This window comes from Suncus etruscus, chromosome 18 (genome assembly GCF_024139225.1).
Source record: "Suncus etruscus isolate mSunEtr1 chromosome 18, mSunEtr1.pri.cur, whole genome shotgun sequence".
Classification (NCBI taxonomy): domain Eukaryota; kingdom Metazoa; phylum Chordata; class Mammalia; order Eulipotyphla; family Soricidae; genus Suncus; species Suncus etruscus.
Window position 1 is genome coordinate 34635491 of NC_064865.1, and position 20044 is coordinate 34655534.

General features: G+C 51.1%; 1 protein-coding gene and 1 non-coding gene across 6 annotated transcripts; both read left to right on the top strand.

Moving 5' to 3' along the window:
* The first annotated feature begins 405 nt into the window (after positions 1-405).
* On the top strand, positions 406-18851 carry PRRC2A (proline rich coiled-coil 2A). Of its 5 annotated transcripts, none has more exons than XM_049765161.1 (31): positions 406-592; positions 2824-2998; positions 3487-3664; positions 4188-4287; positions 4367-4439; positions 4906-5049; positions 5182-5333; positions 5507-5586; positions 5736-5878; positions 6624-6714; positions 6818-7034; positions 7765-8248; positions 9634-9824; positions 10415-10709; positions 11196-11403; positions 11533-13398; positions 13875-14143; positions 14337-14467; positions 14676-14805; positions 14892-14977; positions 15153-15386; positions 15548-15706; positions 16009-16080; positions 16172-16336; positions 16511-16593; positions 17297-17507; positions 17605-17703; positions 17819-18031; positions 18146-18240; positions 18344-18434; positions 18530-18850. In XM_049765161.1, exons 2-31 carry the CDS (start codon positions 2887-2889, stop codon positions 18665-18667), a joined length of 6510 nt encoding a protein of 2169 aa, XP_049621118.1. In that variant the 5' UTR covers positions 406-592; positions 2824-2886; the 3' UTR covers positions 18668-18850. The 5 variants fall into 5 exon arrangements, with proteins under 5 accessions (XP_049621118.1, XP_049621120.1, XP_049621117.1 ...); XM_049765163.1 differs by lacking the exon at positions 406-592 and adding an exon at positions 832-989 and having other exon boundaries at positions 13878-14143; positions 18530-18851; XM_049765160.1 differs by lacking the exon at positions 406-592 and adding an exon at positions 832-989.
* On the top strand, positions 3183-3313 carry LOC125996877 (small nucleolar RNA SNORA38). The gene has a single exon (XR_007491538.1). It is a non-coding gene; the product is annotated as a small nucleolar RNA SNORA38 (small nucleolar RNA).
* Positions 18852-20044: the final 1193 nt, after the last annotated feature.

Genomic DNA, 20044 nt, shown 5'->3' on the forward strand with positions numbered 1-20044 from the left:
AAATTGATCGTCCGTCTTATTTCACGGTTACCAATAGTGTGCTGAAATAAAATAGGTCGTCACGCCTAGCCTATCTTTGTTCAAATATTTGCATAGATTATGCAAATCCAGGGAACTACCCAAGAACGCCGGCGCGGCCGGGGCGTCCGCGATACAATCCGTCGGGCCTCGGGATTGGCCCGTTTTAACCACTCGATTAGCATGACGTGATTGATGACCGGAAGCCCCGCCCCCGCGGGCGCTTTCACCTCTCGCGAAAGGACGCGCGAGTTGGGACGCTCTTCCCTCGTTACGTAAGGTCCGCTCTAGGCAGCGAACTCTCTTTCTGTCAGAAAGCGACCCTTAGAAACCCTTCCATCGTTTCTTTCCACTTCGGAGCGTCCCTACGTCTCTCCGCTCCCATCTTTCCACTCCGCCTCTTGATCCCCTCCACACGTCGAGCAAATTCTGCGTCCCCCCCCCTCCACAGTCCGCCCGGTCCGCCGGCCGCACGGTGCCGAACTCCCACCCTCTCTCTTCCTTCCACACGTCTCAACGGCTGACGCGCCCAGGCCCGCTTCGTTTCTTTAGCCAATCAGCGTCCTCGCGGCCTGTAAGTCCCGCCTCTGCTTCGCTTCCTCAGCCAATCAGCGTCCTAGAGGTTCGTAAGCCCCTCCTCTATGCAAATAACCCCGCCTACTCGCGCGCGTCCAGCTTTTTTTTAAGAGACAGGCCTGGAAGTCAAAGGAGGCTAGGATCGGACTGCCCCGCCCTTTATGTAAATAGGGGGCGTGTCTAGGCGCGGAGGGAGGCGGGAGGTGGGGGGGAGACGCTCCCGGGGGCGGCGGTTGCCCGGATGGGCCGTTAGTCGGAGCCCAGCCGCGGAGTGAGCGAGGGAGACGGGAGGAGCCGAACCCGGCGCCATCCGCCGCCATCCGCCCCCGCCCCACCGCCATCCCACCCCGGGGAGCCCCTAAGCCCCGGTCCCGGACCCCCGCGCACCCGGCCAGGTGAGTCTGGGCGAGCTGAGGAGCTGACGCCCTGTTTTCCGGCGCGAGAGCTGTGGCGACAGCGGCGGCGGCGGCGGCGGCGGCGGCGGGCCCGGAGGGGGAGGAGAAGCTGCCATTAGCCGCCGCCATTTTGTCCTCCTGCGGCCGGGGCCTGCCTGCCCCTCCCCCTCCCCCTCCCCGGGACCTGCACCTCCACCTCCGACCCTCGTTGGAATCTGCACTTTGCTCCTGCTCGCCCACCTTGCAGGCCGCTTGGGGCGACCCCGTTCCCCAGGCCCCAGACTCCCCGCCCGCTCCTATCCTGAAAATAGGCTCACCCCTATTTTGTTGGGCCCTCTGCCCCTCCGTCGCCCTGGGATGGGCCGCGCCCGACGTCCCTTTCCATGTTGAACCCCCTCCCATCCATCACCCAGATCTGGATTGGGGGGGCCCCCCATTCTTGACGATCTTTCTTTTACGTGGACTCTCACCTCACCCCACTCTGGGATCCAGCTTTTATTGGATTTCTTCTGCCTCTTTCTCCATGCCTCAGTCTCCCTCCTTTTTCTTCCTATATATCTCCCCCCCTTTTTTACCCCTTTTCTTCCCCAGCTCCCTTGACACACTGCACTCACTCCCTTACTCTCACCTGCGATTTCTGCTTACGTGCATTTTTTTTCCACCTGCCTTCGTCTTTGATCATAGTCTTTTTCAACCTCGACCCTTAGAACCGCTGTGATGCATTATTTAAATCTTGATTTTCCTTAAACCCGGATGGAGCAAACTCTTGTCCCCTCATCCGACCTGTCTTCAAGTTTTTCATCGTTTTCAATTCCATTCTGATCCTGTATGCATGTCCCCTGCTATTGCCACCCCCACCTTCTGTTTCTTCATTCCATTTTCCTCTGTGCGTGAGTGCCTGATCAGATCATTTAAGGCCTGCTTGGGGAGCAAGGGGTAGTAGAAGAAATGACTGCTGAAGGAGGGGCATAGAATACTGATGTTGGTCTGGTCTTGGCCCCAGCATGAGGGTGGTTCTATAATGCTTTTGTTTTTCTTACATCTACAGAGGGTAAACCAGAGTCTACCAGTATGTCATCTGGTGGACAAAATCAGACAAGATTATTTTTCCCAGGAGCTGAGATGGGTATTCCAAATGATTGGGGTTCTATAGCTTGGGAATGTATAGATCCTGCATTGTTCCATGACTTGTTCTCTGGCACCAGCCCTCCCCCCCCCCCCTCCAGGTCTGGCTGAGCAAGCTCATAAAAATCCTTAAATTCCCAGCTTACCTTCCTGTAACCCTCCCCAACTGGGAGTGAGGCTGCTGAGAAAGGAACCTAGGGCCAGGGCCCTGGGGCACAGTTAGGGAGTTATTGTCTTAATAAGTAGTGAAGCTAAAGCTCCTTTCCTTTGTGGTGCAGTTGTGAGCCTCTTTCTGGGTTTCTCTGGGCTCAGACCTACCCTATTTCTTTGAAGATCTCTGAAGTAGAGAATAGATTATTGTGGTGATGAAGAAGCTGCCACCTTTTAGACTGTCACAAAGAGGGAGAGTTTAAATCAGGATACTAAATTTTATTTGGATTTCTTTGGCAAGAAGCAAGGGGAAAGAATCAACAGGCTTTTGGACTCCGGGGGCTGAGTAGTAAGTAGATCTTGGTGGCCTAAAGGGATCTTGGTAGTGAGAAGTAGAACTTGATGGCTTAAAGGGACTAGGTACTGTGGCTAGGCCAGAGGGAGAGATCTTAAGGGGTCAAGTATCTAGGCCCCTAGTGAAAATGTATGGGAGTTTCTAGACTTCTGTTGGAGATTGTAAAAGCTGCAGAGACTGAGATACTTGGTGTCTGGCCCACAGGCTCCGGCACGTTTTGGGGGAGGTGCCTGCAGGACCCAACGTACTCAATGAGCTTCCAGCGCAATGTCCGATCGCTCGGGGCCGACTGCCAAGGGGAAGGATGGAAAGAAGTATTCCTCGCTCAACCTGTTTGATACGTATAAGGGCAAGTCCTTAGAGATCCAGAAACCCGCTGGTGAGGGTCCTGCAAAGATTTTCCTAATTGTTGGTGGCTGCATCTGAATAGCGCACACACATTAGAGCTCTGTGGAGGGCAACAGTTAGAGTGCAGCTATTGATAAGCTAGAGGAACAGTAGCAATTTTCCAGTTTTGTCTTGGGTACCATAGAGGATGTTGGTCTTTGGGTGAATACCAATTACCCTCCTACAAAGGCGTATCTATGGGTCTCTGTCTCTGGGTACGTAAGAATCGGAGGTAAAGAAATGTGGACCTGGAGAAATTTAGGGCTAACTTGCTCCCTGCTGGCCCAAGATCAACAGACCCACATTGCCATAATGTAATTCAGTTCCCAGATATTATTTCAGAGCTGACCAAGAACAAAAAGATGGTTTCTAAGAAAAGTTTGGTAATGACACTGTGGATGTGTAAATGGAACACCGAGTAGGAGGCTGTCAGATTTTCTTTGTTAGGCATTTTTCACCCTTTCTCCATCATTTCTTTAGTTGCCCCTCGCCATGGCCTGCAGAGTCTCGGGAAAGTTGCCATTGCCCGGCGTATGCCACCCCCAGCCAATCTTCCAAGCCTAAAAGCCGAAAACAAAGGCAATGACCCCAACGTCTCACTAGTGCCGAAAGACGGAACAGGATGGGCAAGCAAACAGGACCAGTCCGACCCCAAGAGGTAGGGGTCCTGGAGTAAAGAGTGTTTTTAGGGAACAGGAATAATTTTTTAATTTTGAACTTAATCAACTTGTGTTAGCCTAGCTGTATGGAAACCAGAGTCAGAAGCCCTCTCCTTTTTATTCTAGGAATCCTTTTTAGATGGATAAGGAATGGATTTTAAGCTTTCAGTCAGGTGGATTGAAACAAAACAACATGACAGCCTATGGAGAATGTCATGATTAGAGTAGAGGGGAAGGAGAAGGGACAGTGAGGCTGGAGATCGGATCTAGGGCCTCAAATATGTGAAACTGCTGTCTGCCATTGATACATCCCCTACTTCAGTTGTAGTTTTCTTGTCTATTTTATAAAGATTTATTTATAAATATAGCTTATTTATAAGTGATTTGTTTAATTTATAACATTAATTTATAAATATAACTTATTTATAAACGGTGAATAGGGTTAACTCGGATTCTCCACTACTCGAAGTAAGAGAGGCAGCTAAAAGTCTAAATAACCTTTCCATCCTGCCATCCCTTCAGTTCCGATGCCTCAACCGCTCAGCCGCCGGAATCGCAGCCACTGCCGGCTTCACAGACGCCTGCCTCCAACCAACCGAAACGACCCCCAGCAGCCCCCGAGGTACCTAGAGGACCTTCTTGAAGTGGTGGGAACAAGATGACCTGTAGCTCCCTCATTCATACTGTTATTTGTTTCCTAGAACACTCCTTCCGTTCCAAGCGGGGTAAAGTCCTGGGCACAAGCCAGCGTCACCCATGGAGCACATGGAGATGGTGAGTGTAGGTCTATTTGGGAAGCACTTTCTGGGCACTGTTCTTAAATGAAGTGTGCTTGACTTGGTTGACTGAGGATTTGGGGTGCGGTTGTTTTTTGGTTGTGGGGTTTGGGCCACACCTGGCAATGCTTGGGTTAACTACTGGCTCTGTGCCCAGGAATTACTCCTGGTGGTAGAGGTGCCAGGAATCGAACTTAGGTTGGCTTCATGCAAGGCAAGCTCCCTACGATCTCTACAGCCCCTATTGATTGTTTTTTAATTTTGTATTTAATTTCATCTGGTACTTGAACAAGTTTTTCTCCACATCAGGGTGAGAAGAAAGTATAACATATTACTTGAGGAACAAGTGTCTTATACATAGGGGATGAATTTGAAGGCAGGTCCTGATGAACTGGTAACTCTCAGAGCCTTCCTCTTAAGTGGTTTATCATCAGAAAATTAAACGTTTTCTCTTCACCCAATAGGTGGAAGGGCATCAAGCCTACTGTCACGATTCTCTCGAGAGGAATTTCCGACCCTGCAGGCGGCTGGCGACCAGGACAAGGCTGCCAAGGAAAGGGAGTCTGCCGAACAGTTGTCTGGGCCAGGACCAAACCTCCGCCCCCAAAGTGAGTGGCTATCAATTGTGAGTGAGTGGGTGGTTTATCCTTTGGTCCAGCCATCTCCTTGTTAAGTGCTAGCTTATTCAGTTTCCTCTCAATCATTTTTAATTTTCACGTTCTGCCTTTCCTAAATCATAGATTCTACAACTTGGAGGGACGGAGGTGGGCGTGGCCCTGATGACCTGGAGGGCCCGGACTCCAAACTTCATCATGGCCATGATCCCCGGGGGGCGATGCAGCCTTCGGGCCCGCCCCAGTTCCCTCCTTATCGCGGAATGATGCCGCCCTTCGTAAGTTTGGAACCCTTGTTTTGACTGGGTAGCTGAGTTAGGAGTGAGGGGTTAGTAATTGGAGGGAGGACAGTTGGTAGGGACCTGTGGCTTGGAGGATGGGAAGAATGGTAGGGAGCCGACCAGGTGATCTGACTCTCCTTCTGAGCAGCTGTTGTTGGGCCCTTTTGCAGATGTATCCCCCATATCTCCCGTTCCCTCCTCCCTATGGACCCCAGGGGCCTTATCGATATCCTACTCCTGATGGGCCCAGGTGAGTAATAACAGGCCTGGGTTTGTGGCTAGGGTCAAGGGGAAACTACTGGGGGAGAAGATGATTTTCTAGTCAGGAGGCTCAGTCTTGGATGTGGTAATACACCTTGCCACCCTTGACTCTTTCCCGTCTGTCTTTTCCATACTCAGCCGTTTCCCACGTGTGGCAGGCCCCCGGGGCTCAGGGCCACCAATGCGCCTAGTAGAGCCTGTGGGTCGGCCTTCCATCCTTAAAGAGGATAATCTCAAAGAATTTGACCAGTTGGACCAGGAGAATGATGATGGTTGGGCAGGTAAGTAGATATTAAGGATCAATTGAATGTTTTTAAAAGACAACATTCTGATAAGGATAAAAATAATGGTTTCAGTACTGGAGCAATTGTACAGCAGATAAAGCACTTACCTTTTACATAGTCAACTTGAGTTTTATGCTCAACATCCCACATACCCTGAGCATCGCTGGGTATGACCCTAAAACAAATAAATAAATGAATTAATTTATGGGAGCTATGCAAAAATTAAGTATTAAAGAAATGAGAAGAAAATAAGGTTGTGGGCCGGAGATTTAGCACAGCGGTAGAGCGTTTGCCTTGCTTGCAGAAGGATGGTGGTTCGAATCCTGGCGTCCCATATGGTTCCCCGAGCCTGCGGGGGCAATTTCTGAGCATAGAGCAAGGAGTAGCCCCTGAGCGCTGCCGGGTGTGACCCAAAAAAAAAAGAAGAAGATAGGGGTCAGGCCGGAGAGATAGCACAGCGGTAGGCATCTGCCTTGCAAGCAGCTGATCCAGGACCGACAGTGGTTTCCCCCAAGCCTGCCAGGAGCGATTTCTGAGCTCAGAGCCAGGAGTAGTCCCTGAGTGCTGCCGGGTGTGACCCAAAAACTAAAATAAAAATAAAAAGTCAGAATCTAGATTTTGGAGGGAGATGGGTTGATACTGGTGGTGTATCCTGTCATTTTATTCTAGAGGATGTATTCTTGGTATATATCAGATTCGAAAATAGAATACTTGGTTTATTGCTATTAACTTTTTCTTTCAGGAGCCCATGAGGAGGTTGACTACACTGAAAAGCTCAAGTTCAGTGATGAAGAAGATGGGCGAGACTCAGATGAGGAGGGAGCTGAGGGCCAGTGAGTTGGGTCCCTGGGGAGCAGAGAGGCTTGGTTTCTCTTATGATATACTCTTAAAGGAGCTGTTTGCAATGATGTTAATCTACTGCTGATCTGCTTACAGCAAGGAGTCCCAATCAGCCGCTGGTGAGGAACGGCCCCCTGAAGCAGATGGCAAAAAGGGCAACTCCCCTGGCAGCGAACTGCCACCTCCTAAGACAGCCTGGGCAGAGACCTCTCGGCCTCCAGAGACAGAGCCAGGACCTCCTGCCCCAAAGCCTCCCCCACCACCCCCGCATCGGGGCTCCGCCGGGAACTGGGGCCCTCCTGGGGACTACCCAGTGAGTGTCTATAATAAGGGTTGTGAGGGTCACTTGTGGGAGACCAGAGCCAGATGAGTAATTGAAGCAGTAGTAGTAATAAGAGAAGCTGGAAGAAGGGTCAAAGTGTCTATAAAAGGTGTGGAGGGGGAGGGGCTGGAGTGGTGGTGCTAGAGTTAAGGCATCTGCCTTGCAAGCGCTAGCCTAGGATGGACCTTGGTTCGATCCCCGGGCGTCCCATATGGTCCCCCCAAGCCAGATGCGATTTCTGAGCACATAGACAGGAGTAACCCCTGAGCGTCAATAGGTTTGGCTCAAAAACAAAACAAAAGGTGTAGAAGGGCTGGAACAATGGTACATTAGGGGTGGGATGTTTACCTTGCATGTGGCCTACCTGGATTCAGTCCCCAGCATTCCCTACAGTCCCCCAGACCACCAGGATTGATTTTCTAAATGCAAAGCTAGAAGTACACTCATTGGCTGGTTGTGGCCCAAAACAACAAAAACAGTTGGAGAGTTATGTGCTTCCCTCTAAATATTTGGGATATCCCTGGTAGTAAGGGATTAGAGTGAAGATAAATTGGGGTGTTGGTGAGGAAGCAGATATGTTTGGGATAATGTTTGTCCCAACCCAATGGGGCCATTAACTATAGGGCCGGCTCCTGGTTTCAAAGTTAAAAACGGTGATCAGCCTGGAGAAAAAGGCCTAATGACTAACGTCCCTGGCCCTGCCGGGTCTGTTCATTACCAGGATCGTGGGGGTCCTCCCTGCAAGCCCCCTGCTCCTGAAGATGAGGACGAGGCGTGGCGGCAGAGGCGCAAGCAGTCTTCATCTGAGATATCCCTAGCTGTGGAGCGGGCTCGGCGACGCCGAGAAGAGGAGGAGCGACGCATGCAGGAGGAGCGCAGGGCAGCTTGTGCAGAGAAGCTCAAGCGACTTGATGAGAAGTTTGGGGCACCTGACAAGCGACTCAAGGGAGAGCCTGCTGCTCCACCTACTGTCCTAACTGCTCCCCCTGCTCCAGCTCCACCACCTGCAGTCCCCAAAGAACTCCCTGCACCTCCCGCTCCTCCATCAGTACCAGCCCCAGTACCAGAGAAAGAACCAGAAGAGCCAGCACAGGCCCCTCCTGCCCAGTCCACCCCCACTCCAGGTGTGGCTCCAGCTCCCACTCTGGTGAGTGGTGGTGGCAGTACCAGTAGCACCAGCAGTGGCAGCTTCGAAGCCAGCCCAGGTATGAAGTTAGAGGTTAGATACTACCAGGTATTAGATCTCTTTTCTGCTTGGGTCAAGGGTGCATGCAGGTGGTAAGAATGAGAATCAATAAAGGCAGTTGTTTGGGTTTATTGGACTCTCAATGATTAGAAAAAAAAGCTTTTATATAGGGACTGAAGGGAGGGCATAGTGGGTAGGGCTTTGCCTTGCACATGGCTGGTGCACACTTTGGCCCCTAGGCCTCACTAGGAGTGATCCCTGGGTTCAGAGCCACAAGTAAACCCTGTATCACTGGTTGTGGCCCAAAACACCCACCCCAAAGGCTTTTATATGGATTGTGTGTTGGGGGGATAGGGGGCAACTTAGCTGAATTTCAGAAGTAGTGTTGCCCTAAAATCACTTTTTTTTTTTTTTTTTTTTTTTTGGTTTTTCGGGCCATATCCGTTTGATGCTCAGGGGTTACTCCTGGCTAAGCGCTCAGAAATTGCCCCCGGCTTGGGGGGACCATATGGGACGCCGGGGGATCGAACCGCGGTCCTTTCTTGGCTAGTGCTTGCAAGGCAGACAACTTACCTCTAGCGCCACCTCGTCAGCCCCCTAAAATCACTTTTCTAGACCAAAAGGGGAGTAAGATGTCGGAGAAAGTATCTGGTGACTTCATGGGAAGTTAATGCTACTACAATCATTGACTCTTGAGAAGCCATGAAATCTTTTCATGGGTTTTAGATGGAAAGATGGAAAGGATCTTTTTTTTTTTCTCTTTTTCTTTTCTTTTTTATTTTTTGGTTTTGGGTCACACCCTGCAGTGCTCAGGGTTTACTCCTGGCTCTGTGCTCAGAAATCGCTTCTGGCAGGCTCGGGGGACCATATGGGATGCTGGGATTCGAACCAATGACCGTCTGCATGAAAGGCAAATGCCTTACCTCCATGCTATCTCTCTGGCCCCAAAAGGACCTTTTTTTATTTGTTTGTTTTTGGCCCACAGTTGATCTCACTCAGGTTACTCCCGGCTCTAGGCTCAGGAATCACTCCTGGCAGGCTTGGGAGACCATCTGGGATGCCAAGGATCAAACATGGGTCTCCCACATGCGAGGCAAATGTTCTACCTGCATGTATACTAAGTCTATGGACTTCCCTATTTTTTAGGGGTGGACTTGACAGCTAGCTGTGCTTAGGGCTTTCTCCTGGCTCTGTTCATAAATCACTCCTGGGGGACCATATGCAGTGCTGGATATTGAACTGGGGCTGGCCTTGTGTAGAACAAGCACCTGTGTTCTGTACTATTTCTTTAGTCTGGAAGGGGCCTGTCTTCAGAGGGAACTCGGGAACTAGAGGTAAAATTATGGGGTTACTAATGAAATATTTATGGAACTTCTCCTACTCTGGTTTTTATCTTTAATACAGTGGAACCTCAACTGCCCTCAAAAGAGAGTTCTGAACCACCAGAAGAGATTCCTTCTCCTGCTACACCTCCAGCCCCAAAGGTGGAACCCAAGGGTGATGGTGTTGGTCCCACCCGGCAGCCCCCTAGCCAGGGTTTGGGTTACCCCAAATATCAGAAGTCATTGCCTCCTCGATTCCAGAGGCAACAGCAGGTAAAATAATTTCTTGCAATCTTAAAAGATTCTTTCTCTGCCTTTCACCCTAGATTTAACTTGATCATGCACATAATCGGTCTTCTGGTCTCTACCAGCCTCGTTATTTTTTCGTTTTGTTTTTTGCTTTTGATTTTTGGGTCACACCTGGCAGCTCTCAGGTTACTTCTGGCTCTACGCTCAGAAATCACTCCTGGGCCCGAAGAGATAGCACAGCGGCATTTGCCTTGCAATCAGCCGATCTAGGACCAAAGGTGGTTGGTTCGAATCCCGGTGTCCCATATGGTCCCCCGTGCCTGCCAGGAGCTATTTCTGAGCAGACAGGCAGGAGTAACCCCTGAGCACCGCCGGGTGTGGCCCAAAAAAAAAAACAAAAAAAAAAAGAAAAAGAAAGAAATCACTCCTGGCAGGTGAGGGGAAACATATGGGATGCTGGGATTCAAACCATCCTGCATGCAAGGCAAATGCCCTACCTCCATGCTATCTCCAGCCCCATCTACCAGCCTAGTTTTACCCTAAATTCTATTTAGTTTGTGTGCTTGTAGATATATTAGCTCTGATTTCTTTTATTCATCTTTTGTTCTTCCCAGGAGCAGCTCCTGAAACAGCAGCAGCAGCAACAGTGGCAGCAGCACCAACAGGGCTCAGCCCCACCTGCTCCAGTACCCCCATCACCACCACAACCTGTGACCATGGGAGCTGTGCCAACACCACAAGCTCCACCACCCCCCAAGGCTCTCTACCCAGGTGCTCTGGGCCGGCCTCCTCCCATGCCCCCAATGAACTTCGATCCTCGCTGGATGATGATTCCTCCTTACGTAGATCCCAGGCTCCTCCAGGGCCGCCCACCACTGGATTTCTACCCTCCTGCTGTGCATCCCTCTGGTAAGGAGTTTGGGGGATGGGAGCCTTCTTCCTGGAAAGTAACTGTTAGTGTTTTGTGGGCCTACCAGTAAAGGGAGAGAGGGCACATATATTGCATATATATATTGCAAGAATGGGCTTAGGGAGGAAATAAACAGTGATTCTTCATTGACTAAGATTTATTTCTAGGACACCTGAATGATAAAATGATAAAAGAGCAGGAAAGGGCTGGAGGGATGGTACAGAAGTTGAGGACTTGACATGCATGTAGCTAACCCTGGTTTGATCTTTTGGCACTATGGTTCTGAGTCCCACCACAAAACAATTTTTCCTGAAGACTATTGGGGGTGGCTCAACATAAACACACATACATACATCCCCAAATACATTGCAAAATAGGGAAGGCTCCTACTTAAGGGATTTAGTGATGGGAGGAAGAGCTGATAGTGACTTGACTGACAAGGGAGCTATTTTGTAAATAAAATGTTTTTGTCATCGTTTCATCAGGCTTAGTTCCTCGGGAACGCTCAGACAGTGGGGGCTCAAGCTCAGAGCCATTCGAGCGCCATGCACCCCCAATGTTAAGGGATCGAGGCACTCCACCAGTGGATCCAAAGTTGGCCTGGGTGGGAGATGTCTTCACTACACCTGCTGACCCGCGTCCACTTACCTCACCATTACGCCAAGCTGCTGATGAGGATGACAAGGCAATGAGGTGAGTCTATATGAAGATGCAGGTTAGTTCCTAGTGAAGGGATTTAGGCTAGAAGAGGTGCTTTAAGACATGTTGTATTTTCTTTTCCACCTCATTATTTTGAGTTATTTACCTTTTCTGTCTTTTTAGGAGTGAGACCCCTCCAGTACCTCCCCCCCCACCCTATCTGGCCAGTTACCCAGGCTTTCCTGAAAATGGAGCCCCTGGGCCCCCAATCCCTCGATTCCCTCTGGAAGAGCCAGCTCCTACAGGGGCCCGTCCACTCCCCTGGCCCCAAAGCAATGATGAGGCAGCCAAGATACAAACGCTCCCCAAGAAAGAAACCCCCAAAGAGGAGACTCCACAGCTGACAGGGTCAGAAACAGGCCGGAAGCCCTCACGTGGAGTTGGAGGCCAAGGCCCCCCGCCACCTCGCAGAGAAAGTCGTACTGAGACTCGCTGGGGCCCTCGCCCAGGCAGCAGTCGTCGTGGCCTACCACCAGAGGATGCAGGGGCCCCTCCTCGCCGGGCTGGACCTATAAAGAAACCCCCAGCACCTACAAAAGTTGAAGAGCTGCCTCCCAAGCCCCTTGAACAGGGGGATGAAACTCCCAAGGTCCCTAAGCCAGACCCACTCAAGATGGCTAAGGGAAAGATAGGGGGCTCCAAGGAGACCCCACCTAGTGGGAATCTGTCTCCTGCCCCAAGGCTTCGAAGGGATTATTCCTATGAAAGAGTGGGTCCTGCCTCTTGTCGGGGTCGGGGCCGAGGGGAGTATTTTGCCAGAGGAAGGGGCTTTCGGGGGACCTATGGAGGCCGGGGACGAGGTGCCCGAAGCAGAGAGTTTCGTAGTTACCGGGAGTTCCGGGGAGATGATGGGCGGGGAGGTGGGGCTGGAGGACCAAACCATCCCCCTGCTCCCCGAGGCCGAACTGCCAGTGAGACTCGAAGTGAGGGTTCAGAGTATGAGGAAATCCCTAAGCGTCGCAGACAGCGGGGCTCTGAAACCGGCAGTGAGACCCATGAGAGTGACCTGGCTCCCTCGGACAAGGAGGCCCCCCCACCCAAGGAAGGGGTCCTTACCCAGATCCCTCTTGCTCCTCCACCATCAGGAGCCCCTCCATCACCAGCCCCAGCTCGGTTTTCCACAGCCCGAGGTGGGCGAGTCTTCACTCCTAGAGGGGTGCCATCACGCAGGGGGCGAGGGGGTGGGCGACCGCCTCCACCCATTTGCCCTGGCTGGAGCCCTCCAACCAAATCCTTGGCTCCTAAGAAGCCACCCACAGGCCCTTTGCCACCAAGTAAGGAGCCTTTGAAAGAGAAGCTGATCCCAGGGCCCCTCTCTCCCGTGGCTCGGGGGGCAAGCAACGGAAATAGCAACGTGGGCTTGAGTGTGGAAGATGGGGAGCGGCCCCGAAGGAGACGACATGGGAGGGCACAGCAGCAGGACAAACCACCTCGTTTCCGGAGGCTGAAACAGGAACGGGAGAATGCTGCCAGAGGGATTGAGGGCAAGCCCTCTTCCCTATCCCTTTCTGCAACCACTCCTGGGCCAGAGGAGGCTCTCAATACCGTGGCAGTGCCCCCACCACCGCGCCGGGCTGCTGCCAAATCTCCTGATCTTTCAAATCAGAACTCAGACCAAGCCAATGAGGAGTGGGAGACTGCATCAGAAAGTAGTGACTTTGCCAGTGAGCGTCGGGGAGATAAGGAAGCTCCCCCACCAGCACTGCTAACCCCCAAAGCTGTGGGAACTCCTGGGACCACTGGAGGTGGATCTGGTCCGGGCATTCCATCCATGACTCGTGGAGATCTGAGCCATAGAGCCAAGGATTTGAGCAAGCGGAGCTTTTCAAGTCAGCGGCCAGGCATGGAAAGGCAGAACCGACGTCCGGGCCCAGGAGGCAAGACTGGCAGCAGTGGTGGTGGCAGTGGAGGAGGCAGTGGGGGTCCTGGAGGGAGGACCGGCCCAGGACGAGGGGACAAGAGGAGTTGGCCCTCTCCCAAAAATCGAAGGTAAAATTTTTTGTTGGTTGGTTTGGGTTTGGGGCTATACATGGCAGTGCTCATGGGTTACTCCTGGTTCAGCACTTGGGTTATTCTTGGCAGTGCTGGTGGACATGCTAGGGTTCAAGCCCAGGACAGCCAGGTGCAAAGCAAAGGAAACACTAGCTGCTGCTATGCTATTGCTTTGGCCCAGTTTTGTTTTTTAAGTTAAAAGAATTGAGGTAGGGTGTGGGGAGAAGGAAGTATAAGCCTGAGGGTGAATTGCATTATTCTGTATATGCTAGTTTAAGCAAGATCATTGGAAAACAAATTGAAAATTGGTTATTTATGTTATTTCCTTTCACCGAGTAGTCCTAAATACATTAGATCCTTAAAGAGTAATGGAAGTTAAATTTTAAGCAGAAAAGAGGATAGGTTGGAAGAGAAAAATGATTTGTCAGGGAAATTAATCAACTGAATTAGCTGATTTACTCTGTTCTCTTCAGCAGGCCCCCAGAGGAGCGAGCCCCAGGGCTTCCTCTGCCTCCTCCACCTCCCAGTAGTTCTGCTGTCTTCCGTCTGGACCAAGTTATCCATAGCAACCCTGCTGGCATCCAACAGGCTTTAGCTCAGCTCAGCAGCCGCCAGGGGAGTGCAGCGGTACCAGGAGGCCACCCAAGGACAAAACCTGGGCCTCCCCAAACTCCTCAAGGACCCTCCCCGAGGCCCCCAACCCGATTTGACCCCCAGAGGGCAAATAGCGGTGTCAGTCCTGGTAAGCTGGAGGAGTAACGAGTGAACCATCCTTTCCCAAGGGTCAGGTGCTACTGGGAGTCTGTGGGCCTGACACTTCCTGACTGCACTGAATAAGGGTGAAGCATTGGAATTGGGGGTGGGGTAGAATAAGGACAAAGTGGGGTGGTCACTGATCAGAATAAGACATGTGCTAAGGGGGGGGTTTCTTCTAGATCCCCACTTCGAGGAGCAAGGGCCAGTGGTGAGGAGCATGGGCAGGACTCCCCGGGATTCTACCGGGGTTAATTCCTTCCCTCTCAAGCGTCGGGAACGGCCTCCCAGAAAACCAGAACTGCTGCAGGAGGTGAGGGATGGATGGGGCTGGAAATTGTGCTTCACTACGCTTTGACTTTGAAAGTTTTGCTTATGTTTTCTTCCCTTTATTTTTCTTGTCATTGTGTTCTTACACCAATTGGTGTCCATACTCTTCTGCTTATCTCCCATGTCCTCACTGCCCAAACAGCTCATTCTGTCACACCTTATTTATTTTGCCTCTGGTTTCTCACCTTTAGGAATCTTTGCCACCTCCTCATAGCTCTGGATTCTTGGGCTCTAAGTCTGAGGGTTCAGGCCCTCAGGGAGAATCCAGAAATGCAGGAACAGAAACCCTGACCCCTCACATCTGGAATCGTTTACATACTGGTGAGTAAAGCTAGCCAGAAGACTATTAGAAGACTCAGCATGCTAAGAACCTCAAAACTCACTGTCCTGACTCTTGCTGTTCTTAGCCACTAGTCGAAAGAGTTACAGGCCTGGGTCCATGGAGCCTTGGATGGAGCCCCTGAATCCCTTTGAAGATGTGGCTGGCACAGAGGTGAGAATGGGGTACAGTATCTCAGCTGGGAACTAATTGGGCACTTCCCCCCTATTCTGGGTTGAGTCTAGGACTATTGCTTTCATAGTTGTCTCAGTCCATCTGTGTGTGTACATCAGTTAGGTTTTGGGGTGCTTTACCCTGATTAACTAACTCCTTCTCCACTCCCTCTCAGATGAGTCAGTCTGACAGTGGGGTAGACCTGAGTGGGGATTCTCAGGTGTCATCAGGTCCCTGCAGCCAGCGAAGTTCCCCTGATGGAGGACTCAAAGGGGCAGCAGAGGGGCCCCCCAAACGGCCTGGAGGCCCCTCACCCCTGAATGCTGTTCCTGGTGAGGGTCCACCTGGCTCTGAACCCTCTGAACCTCCTAGGAGACGGCCACCTGCCCCCCATGATGGGGACAGAAAGGTAAAAGAACAAAAAGGGTTAAGACTGTGTTTGGGACTCTTGTTTGGGTTGTACCATTGTCTTACCCTTCCTCTGTTCCTTCTTTGGATTTCTCAAATGTGGGCTTCCTTTCCTTCTCCAATCCCATTTTATAATATCACCCCCCTCCCTCCTGCACCCAGGAGCTGCCCCGGGAGCAGCCTCTGCCCCCTGACCCCATTGGCACAGAACGATTGCAGCGGACAGAGCGAGGCCCTGAGCCTGGCTCCCTTCGGGCCCAGAGCCTGGCTCCTTCCCATCGGCCTGGCCCCCCACCTGTCCAGTTTGGCACCAGTGACAAGGTGTGCATGAACTATTTTTTGGATAATCAGATTTGGGTGGAGAGAACTGCAAGTAGACAAAAAAGACACATGTCGGGCCCGGAGAAATATCACAGCGGCGTTTGCCTTGCAAGCAGCCGATCCAGGACCTAAGGTGGTTGGTTCGAATCCCGGTGTCCCATATGGTCCCCCGTGCCTGCTAGGAGCTATTTCTGAGCAGACAGCTAGGAGTAAGCCCTGAGCACTGCTGGGTGTGGCCCAAAAAAAAAAAAAAAAAAGACACATGTCTAAATCGTGGGATGATCTCTCCTGCCTTATTTTAGGACTCAGATTTGCATCTCGTGGTAGGAGACGGTTTAAAAGCAGAGAAAGAGTTAACAGCATCAGTCACTGAGGTAAATGGGACTGCAACTTTGTTGGTGGTAAAAAGCCTTTACTTTCTGGAGAAGACGGAGCTCCCCTTTCACAGAGCTTCTGTTTTTTCAGGCAATTCCTATATCCCGTGACTGGGAGCTGCTTCCCAGTACTTCTGCCTCAGCTGAGCCACAATCCAAGAACCTGAGTTCTGGGCACTGTGGTTCTGAGCCCATCTCAGGTCAACGCTTGTACCCTGAGGTCTTCTATGGCAGTCCTGGGCCTCCCAGTTCTCAGGTAGGTCCTGAAAACCTTATGATGCAATTATTTTTTCTTTCATGTCTGTTAAAGTCAAACTTTTATTTATCATGTTTCAAATAATTTTCCTCTGGCTTCTAACTGGTTGATGGGGTTGATAAGATTTTCTTAACCAGATAAACTGGAGCTATTCTATCCTTTACCTTCATTCAGGTCTCTGGAGGAACCATGGATTCTCAGTTACACCCCAACAATGGAGGCTTCCGCCCTGGGACTCCCTCTTTGCATCCTTATAGGTAAGACCAGATGTCTTTGGTACTCATAAGGAAATGGAGCTTTATTACAGGCGAGTGGGAAGGGGAAGACCAGGTTTTCTTTTTTGGGGGGGGTTGGTTTTTGTTTTGGGGGGTCACACCCGGCCACGTTCAGGGGTTACTTCCTGGCTTTATGCTCAGAAGTCGCTCCTGGCAGGCTCAGGGGATGCCGGGATTCGAACCACTGACCTTCTGCATGCAAGGCAAATGCTTTACCTCCATGCTCTCTCTCCAGCCCCCATTTTTTTTTTTTAATAATTTTTATTTTGACCAAAGTGGGTTACAAATCTTTCACAGTAATACTTTAGGTACATAGTGACATTGAATCGGGCATTCCCACCACCAACGTTACCCTCCCTCCACTCCTGTTCCCAGCATGCATCCCATATCCCCCTCCTTTCCCCCCCAGCTTCTAGTTTAAGTGGTCCCCTCTGTGTCTGGCTTGTTGTAGATTGGGTATCGATTCTGTTGTAATTGAAGTCTAGTTTTCTGTTGTTGGTTTGGGGTGTTCTATTTTGGGCCATACCCGACAGTACTCAGTGATCACTCCTAGGCATATGCTGCCCCCACTCTATATCACACTGGCCCAAGGAAGACTTTGAGTCCCAAAAGTCGCATTGTTTTAGGGGCCTCCTCAGACTAGAGGAATAAATGATTGTAGCTTTCTGACACTCACCCTTTTCAGATCACAGCCCCTGTACCTTCCCCCCGGCCCAGCACCCCCCTCAGCACTGCTCTCCGGGGTAGCTGTCAAGGGCCAGTTTCTGGATTTCTCAGCACTACAAGCAACAGAGCTGGGGAAGTTGCCGGCTGGAGGAGTTCTTTACCCTCCACCTTCCTTTGTATACTCTCCAGCTTTCTGCCCCAGTCCTTTACCTGATCCACCCTTGCTTCAGGTAAGAGGCAGGGCACACGTACTGGCCTTGTGTGTGAAAGAATGCTTTGGGGTGTGGGGGGGGAGGGTGTTATTAACATACTGTCCCTGTTCTCTAGGTGCGCCAGGATCTACCATCCCCCTCAGATTTTTATTCTACTCCTTTGCAACCTGGTGGCCAAAGTGGCTTCCTTCCTTCAGGAGCCCCTGCTCAGCAGGTACCTTTAATCTTGATATTCCCCTTCATTCTATGTTCAGTTCTGTCCCTTTTTCCTATCCCTGGTTTTCTGAGTCCTCCCACCCCCAACCGTACATGCCTATTTCTTGTTGCAGATGCTTTTACCCATGGTGGACTCACAGCTGCCTGTGGTCAACTTTGGCTCCCTGCCACCAGCCCCACCTCCTGCCCCGCCCCCTCTTTCTCTGTTACCTGTGGGCCCAGCTTTGCAGCCTCCCAGTCTGGCTGTGCGGCCTCCACCTGCTCCTGCTACTCGGGTGCTGCCTTCACCTGCCAGGCCCTTTCCCCCTAGCTTGGGGCGAGCCGAGGTAAGGTATAGAAACTGAAGTGCTTGGAAGCTTCCAAGAGTTTGGGGTATAGGATTCAATGTTTCAAGAAGAGTTTGTTGAAGAACAAGAGGTTCATAAACGTTTTTCCTTCAGCTGCACCCAGTGGAACTAAAGCCCTTCCAGGATTATCGAAAACTGAGCAGCAGCCTTGGGGGACCTGGGTCGTCACGGACTCCTCCAGCTGGAAGGTAAGAAGGGAACTGGGATGCAGACTACTTGCCCATATCCTGGGTTTTTCATTTTACAGTCTGTCTGGGTGGCAGGTTTTGTCTAAAAATTCCCTTTATTTAGGTCTTTTTCCGGCATCAGTTCCCGTCTCAAGGCCCCACCTTCTAACTACAGTGGAGTCTTCCGCACCCAGCGCATTGACCTCTACCAGCAGGTGAATTCACCCCAAGTGTGAATTCAGAAAGTTTACATCTTTGCTTTCCTGAACTCCCAGCATGACTTATTCTCCCAAATATATCTGTCCCCTAGGCCTCCCCACCAGATGCCCTTCGCTGGATGCCGAAGCCTTGGGAGCGGACGGGGCCTCCTCGAGAAGGGCCTTCCCGGAGGGCAGAGGAGCCTGGGTCAAGAGGGGACAAGGAGCCTGGGTTGCCCCCACCTCACTAAAGGGAGTTCCCTTTGTGTCCCCCCCTATTCCCCGGGGCTTGTATATAGATTATAAATATATAAGGGGGAAAGGGGTGGGTGGGGAGGGGTTGTGGGGCTGGGGCCTCGCTTCCCCTCCTCCCCCTTCCCCTGATCCCCTATCCCTGGGGCCGTTTGTTAAAAAAGAATAATAAAAGGATTAAAAAAAATTTTTCCAAAATGATTTTGGGGACGGGTTGTTTACCAGTCTCTTGTAGTACTTTACTAATCTAACATCGCCTTAAAACTTGAAAGATCTAGGGCCGGAGAGATAGCATGGAGGTAAAGCGTTTATCTTTCATGCAGAAGGTCATCAGTTTGAATCCCGGTGTCCCATATGGTCCCCCGTGCCTGCCAGGAGCAATTTCTGAGCACGGAGCCAGGAAAAACCCCTAAGCACTGCCAGGTGTGACCCAAAAACCACAAAAAAACGGAAAACAAAAACAAAAAAACTTGAAGGATCTGTTAAGTTTGGGGGCCAGGAATTAGAGGGCTTGCTTCCCTGAGCAAATGGGCTTCTGCCCAAGTGGCATGGTGTGGTTGTGCATCCTGAAGCTGAATTTATTTATGGCCATGGCTGGTACTGTGGAACACTGTCTTAAAGAGTCATTGGATGAGGCCGGAGAGATAGCATGAAGGTAAGGCGTTTGCCTTGCATGCAGAAAGATGGTGGTTCAAATCCCTGCATCCCATATGGTCCCCCAAATCTTCCAGGAGCGATTTCTGAGCATAGAGCCAAGAGTAATCCCTGAGCACTGCCGGTGTGACCCAAAAACCAAAAAAACAAAGTCATTGGATCTTTCAGGTACTTAAATCATGTTCTGGAAGGTCTTAAGAGGAGTGTCTGACCTAGATTTAAAACATTTTAGGGAGGGCGGGGAGATAGCATGGAGGTGAGGAGTTTGCCTTTCATGCAGAAGGTCGGTGGTTCGAATCCTGGCATCCCATATGGTCCCCTGAGCCTGCCAGGAGCGATTTCTGAGCAGAGAGCCAGAAGTAACTCCTGAGCTGGATGTAACCCAAAAACCAAAAAAAAAAATTGAAAAGGAGGAACCCGTTTTGGGGCTGGAGAGATAGAAAGCACAGCACCATTTGCCTTGTAAGCAGCCGACCCAGGATCTAAGGTGGTTGGTTCGAATCCCGGCATCCCATATGATCCCCCGTGCCTGCCAGAAGTAACCCTTGAGCACAGCCAGGTGTGACCCAAAAACCAAAAAAAAAAAATGGGGGGGAGCCTGGAGAGATAACGTGGTTTGAATCCCCTTTATCCCATATGGTCCCCCGAGCCTGCCAGGAGTAACCCCTGAGCGCTGCTGGGTGTGACCCACCAAAAAAAAGGCAAAACATTTTAGGACCATG

What these genes read in the sequence shown, in the direction of transcription:
- PRRC2A (XM_049765161.1), top strand. Translation starts at nt 2,887, where the DNA reads ATGTCCGATCGCTCGGGGCCGACTGCCAAGGGGAAGGATGGAAAGAAG. An exon ending in GACCAGTCCGACCCCAAGAG is followed by an intron (nt 3,665 to 4,187) that starts GTAGGGGTCCTG and finishes CCATCCCTTCAG; the next exon opens with TTCCGATGCCTCAACCGCTC. An exon ending in CCATGGAGCACATGGAGATG is followed by an intron (nt 4,440 to 4,905) that starts GTGAGTGTAGGT and finishes TTCACCCAATAG; the next exon opens with GTGGAAGGGCATCAAGCCTA.